The 5,413-nt window shown below is 42.0% G+C and overlaps 1 protein-coding gene across 1 annotated transcript; it reads right to left on the bottom strand.

Moving 5' to 3' along the window:
* Nucleotides 1-423: 423 nt before the first annotated feature.
* slitrk5b (SLIT and NTRK-like family, member 5b) lies at nt 424-4,268 on the bottom strand. Its single transcript, XM_085433887.1, has 2 exons — nt 3,834-4,268; nt 424-3,374 (listed from the first exon to the last, which is right to left on the bottom strand). Exon 2 carries the CDS (start codon nt 3,317-3,319, stop codon nt 719-721), a length of 2,601 nt encoding a protein of 866 aa, XP_085290013.1. The 5' UTR covers nt 3,320-3,374; nt 3,834-4,268; the 3' UTR covers nt 424-718.
* Between the last annotated feature and the right edge of the window lie 1,145 nt (nt 4,269-5,413).

The raw sequence follows: 5,413 nt of genomic DNA, 5'->3' as shown, positions 1-5,413 counted from the left end.
ATTATTCTCTTTAGAACCTCCCAACAAGTGAGCTGCGATTTATGAGTCTCATAATCTGTGGTTTGAAACATTACTTTAGAATTTATTCCATGATCTAATGCATTAAATATTATCACCTCCGAGCTGTGACTCCTCGAGGACTGCATAGCTAAATGGGTCTGGCTCAGTGCTTAAGTGACTTTTGTCTACCTAAAAGGTCAACTTCATGGCTATAAATCTATTTGCAGGACAAATTTGTTTTAGTCCTATGCACGTGTTTCATTTTGAATAAATTTGAAAAGGCAGAACTGGCAGCAATACATGTATCTGTGACAAAAAACCTGGTTTATTTTGGGACAAGTACATGTCGTCTGCACGGTTCATTAGCACTCATAAAATGAAGCTAATTTGGGAGTTAAAGCTCAGTCTCACATTGTTGTCAATGATACAGCTCCAGGATAGAGATGAGTCATATGAGCCCTGAATCTGTGCTTTCTTCTTTATATTTTTAAAATTAAACCAAACTGTTAAACAAAACAGGGATAAAGTGTTAAGTGATCATTTAAAATGAAGCGTGTTGTCTTTTCTTGCTCACTTCTGTTAGGCATGACTCCGAGAAGTGCACGCTGTAACTCCCAATGCACTGTACTAAAGTTGAGAAAATAATTATGCCTATTTTTTAGGACATGTTACGACTCCTGATTAAAATAGATACATCACAGAAATCCGTCCAAGTCTCTTAAAACTGTGTGAATGTAGTTCGTTTTTCAAGAACCTCCAGGTAATCTGGGTCAATGTGAAGCTTTGCTTTCAGTTCCCAGTACTCACTCCTGTTCGGCTCCACATAAACAGTACTTGGCGAAGTACAATACAGTATTGTCTGTTGTATTCTTTCAGGGGGAACATACTGATGCCTCGCATCAAAGTCTGTGGCATACTGATTTGATGAATGTGCTGTATGTCTGCATGGCAATGTATTGCTGTAGCGTGCGTGCTTGTCAGGCTCAAGCACATCCCTGTAGAAGCACGGGTCATTTTGGTGAGGGGTGGAGGGCTTGTTAAGAGGCTCTGGAGTGGTGGCACTGTATTCTGAGCTTATTACATTACTGGCTGGCTCTTCATCCGAGTTACCCAGAAAAGCGCCACTCAACTCATCAAAGTCTCTAAATCCGTCCGCTGATTTATTGTCCGCTGGGGTGTGAGCAGTGGTTCTGCATGAAGATTCTGTAGGAGGTGGGATGTACTCGTACACATGTCCGCTGGAGGTCCTGACTTTGGGGATGGATCCTTTTTTGTAAAGGCCATATTCCATGTTGAGAGAGCTAATGCAAGCATTCATTGAGTTATTCTGCTCATTTTGACTCTTTTGACGTCTCTTTTTCATTGCCACAAACAGCCCTGCAGCCACAAACACAGACATAATGAACATGAGGAGAAGGGCAAGAATCATCACAGATAAAGGAATGGTGCTGTACTGAGTGTCAGAGCCCAAGGATGTTTCTATGGTGATAGTGCTTCCAGGAAAAGATTCTTCAGACGGTGGAATCATGGAGGCAAGTATATCAGAGTTATTAGGGCAGAAATTAGTCGTCTTAATGTATCTCATATCCTCTCCAGCTAGTTTCTTAGGAGATCCACAGATGACATTGTTTACAACTGTGCCCGTGCTGAGCTGCTCCAGCCACATCTTCAACTCCAGTATGCTACATGAGCAATCCCAGGGATTCTCAAACAAATCAACTTGTACCAGTGCTGTAAGCTGATCTAGCACACCCCTGACTGGCAGATATCGAAGATGGTTGTTGCGAAGATTTAGTCTGGCTAACGTCAGGCCAGTAAACGTTCCCTCTGGTAAAGTTTTCAGTAGGTTATTGTTTAGAAATAAAAGCTGAAGCTTAGGTACATGCTGAAAGGTGTCAGATGTAACCTCTTTAATTACATTATATTCTAAATACAAGAACTGCAGGCTATCTAATCCATAAAATATATCAGCTGGAAGATGATCTATTAAATTACCATTAAGGTATAGTCTTCTAAGATTTGCCAAATCAGCAAAAGCTCTGTCATGTACTTGGGCTATTCGATTGTTACCAAGATGAAGCAAGTCTAATCCAGTTGCATCAATAAAGTCTGATCTGCGAACCACAGTGATGTAATTCCCAGTGTAATACATCTTTTTGGGATTGTAAGGTTTGGGATTTAAGTCGGAGATCTGCTCGATCTTTCGCTCCTGACAGTTCACGTTCAGGCCAAGGTCTGAAATTTGAAGATTGCACGTGCAGGCTGTTGGGCAATCTAAAGGCACAGGGGATTTGGTCTGATATGAAATAATTTGGCCATAATTTTGTGGTTTATTGGACGAAATGCGAGCTGTGGGTCTTGATTTTAATTTGGCTGACTGTCGAGGTCCCTTAGTGGGTCTTGATGAGGACCGTGCGAACCCAGATGAAGCGAAGGAGGCTGTAAGAGCTGGCGTGGTTCTATAGTATGCATCAGTGCTCAAATGCGGCAGGGGTGGCATCTCATATTCAGCAATGGCTCTCCTCGGGCACAACTCTTGTTTTGAAACTTCATCAAGGTCTCTCCCGTGAAGCCGAAAAGGGAACTCACAGACAACATCCCCAACTAAAGCTGTGTATGATATGCTCTCGAGCCAGGTTTTAAGAGCAATCAACTCACAGGAACAGTTCCACGGATTCTCCTCTAGCTGCAACTCCACAACACTGTTCATGTGCTCCAGCAGACCTGTGTAGGGAAGTACTTTGAGCTGATTTCCCCTTAAGTCTAAGTGGGTCAATGGTACATGCGTGAAAATGTTTACGGGCAGGGCAGATATTAAATTGTCATTTAGAATCAGGACCTCCAAATGTCGAAGTCTGCTGAAGGCATTTGACACAATATGAGTGATATAATTATAATCAAGTTGTAGATATTCCAGACTATCAAGGCCAAAGAAAAACTCTTCCTTCAAGGCATCAATTTTGTTATTGTTGAGATGTAATCGTTTTAATTCCTGCAGTCCATTAAAAGCTCCTGCTTCAAGATCAGATATTTCATTATTTCCCAGATGTAATATTGTAAGTCCTTTGTACTCAGCGAAATCATTGGTGGATAGCTTTTTCAAAAGATTTCCAGTAAGCAGCAGATGATACTGGGAGAAGTACACTGGGCTTATGTCTGAGAGACTTTCAATTCCTCTGTTTTCACAGCTCACTGTAAGCACCCCTTCTCTCTCCTCACAGGCACATAGTCCTTGACATATTTCTCCATAATGGCTCAACATCTCAACAGTGCACACTGACGTTGCACTCAGCAAAACATATGGAATCCAAAGATGCATTTTCCTGCAAATGACGGCCAAGCTCACAGTCCTGCTAAGGTATCCTCAATGTCATCTAGAAATAAAAGACAGGATGATGTAAAACAGGCGGGCTGCGATGAAAGCAACTTCTAAACAAGAGAGCTCTAGTCGGCATGAGTCAAAGCTTTGATTGCTGTTACCCAGAGGTAACTTCTGTCTTTGTGCCTGCTGATTTAAAACGGCTAAAGAAAAAAAGAAAAAGAAAAGAGGAAAAAAAGAAGGAAAGAAAGAAACTCCTTCAAGCTATGTCAAACAACAAAAAAGCAAGGTCAAAGGAAGACATAAGCACAAACAATAGTCTAAATCCACTGCGAGGGGGGAACCCATATCATACTTGCTTGTTAAGACCTGAAGTGCTGTTAAATAGGCTGCCGATTTAAATGCAAAGCTTTGCAAATTACAGAAGATTAGCAGAAATTCTGTATGACAGCGCCTTGCCTGAGATAAGATAGCCTTCATAATTTCTGTGTAACTCTTGGTAGGAAATACATACCTCGCGCACATTGATGAAGATGTAGGCTCGCTGGGTATTTCGGCGCGTCTTTTATTTTTAATCCGTCAAAACGAAATAGGAAACGGGCGCTATTGTACGCGAGCACGTTCGTCGTCACTAATGCGGGATGAAAGAAACGCTGATCAACCATAACTGTCAAATTATTTTTTTTCCCGACCCACGCTGTTCCTGTAGACACAGCTATGCTTGGTCACAAAGTTGCTTATTCTCTCTCTCCCCCTCCCTCTCTCTCTCCCTCCGTGGACGCTCAGGCACACGCGCACTGAGTCGCACTCGGTGGTCGGGAGGATGTCAAGTCATTTCATGCACAAGGAATCAGCTCACTGGAGCATTATACCGAGATACAGCCCCCAAAAGATGTTGACCTAAAAGATGTTCCAAAGAAAAAAAATAAAGAAAAAAATCTAAATATATAAAACAAACGATGTCACCGCGCTAGGCGTGGCCCCGTGTTCAAACCGTTTTTTTGTTATTCATGCTCAGAACAAAACCCTCACCGGGATGCCAAGTTACATCAGCTTTTCATAATCTGTCAATCCCATAATGGCAGGTGGCTTTCCAAAAACACTGTGTTAGTTTTCCCTCTGACGTCCCAGCTGCTATATTTGGACATCACACCCGGAGACGCGGTTGATGAAGACACAGGGTGTCTTGCAAAGTGCTCGACTGATCAGCTTTCTGTCCATATCACTTCTGTCAGTGAGAGGTACGGGGCTGTTAGATTTTTATGCTTTAAAATATTTTGGCAAAATTCAGGTCACAGCATGAATGAACTATCACAGTAATCCCATTTCAGCTCTTTGAAACACCAATGAAGTGCTTATGTGATCTGTGCAGAGCAGTCTTAATAAAAACCATGCCATTGGCCATCACTGCATGAACACACTGGGACTTTGCCACTTTTGGGATATGTAACTATGATCCCACACCTGCCAGTAGAGAGCTTGAAAATTAAAGAATATATCATTATTCTTAAATTATTCTTAAATTTGATGTGATACTTACTCTGTTTGGTGAAAGCTGAATGGCAAACTATGAGTCACACAGAGCATGAGTCATTGTCCTCACTGACTGTGTTTTCACCTAGCTTTAATGAAAACCAAACAGTTCTGGAACGAGTTCTCACACCGCTATAATTAAGAGTGAATTATTCATTTCTCTCATTTTAATTTATCAGATGTAGCATCTGAACTGGTGGCACATGGTGCGTGCAAAATTTCATGTTAGTTTAGAGATAATGCACAGGATAAAGAAAAAGACCTGTCATGGCCTTCTCAACCTGATGCAGTGCCATTCATGTGGAAACATGTCAACTATCATTGCATACTGCTGTATCCTCATGGAGCTATATCCATCATCCTCCCCACTTGGCTCTTGCTCACATGGGAGGAGAGCAGGCACATCAGGGACAGTGCCTGTGGCTCATATTAAAGAGTATGAAGGCTGCATTCAGTGTTCGTACAATTCATTTGTGCGTCTGTTTCCTCTGCCTTCAGAGGTTTTCTCCTTATCCGAGGCTAGGCCCTCAGCATTAGCTAAACCCCATCATTATACCACTA

This window comes from Copadichromis virginalis, linkage group LG16 (assembly GCF_057382275.1).
Source record: "Copadichromis virginalis isolate Kocher_CV1m ecotype Utaka linkage group LG16, C_Virginalis_male_GT1.1, whole genome shotgun sequence".
NCBI classification, from domain to species: Eukaryota; Metazoa; Chordata; class Actinopteri; order Cichliformes; family Cichlidae; genus Copadichromis; species Copadichromis virginalis.
This window is presented reverse-complemented; position numbering and strand designations above follow the sequence as displayed.

Coding starts and splice junctions, on each gene's coding strand:
- slitrk5b (XM_085433887.1), bottom strand. CDS start 3,319: ATGCATCTTTGGATTCCATATGTTTTGCTGAGTGCAACGTCAGTGTGC.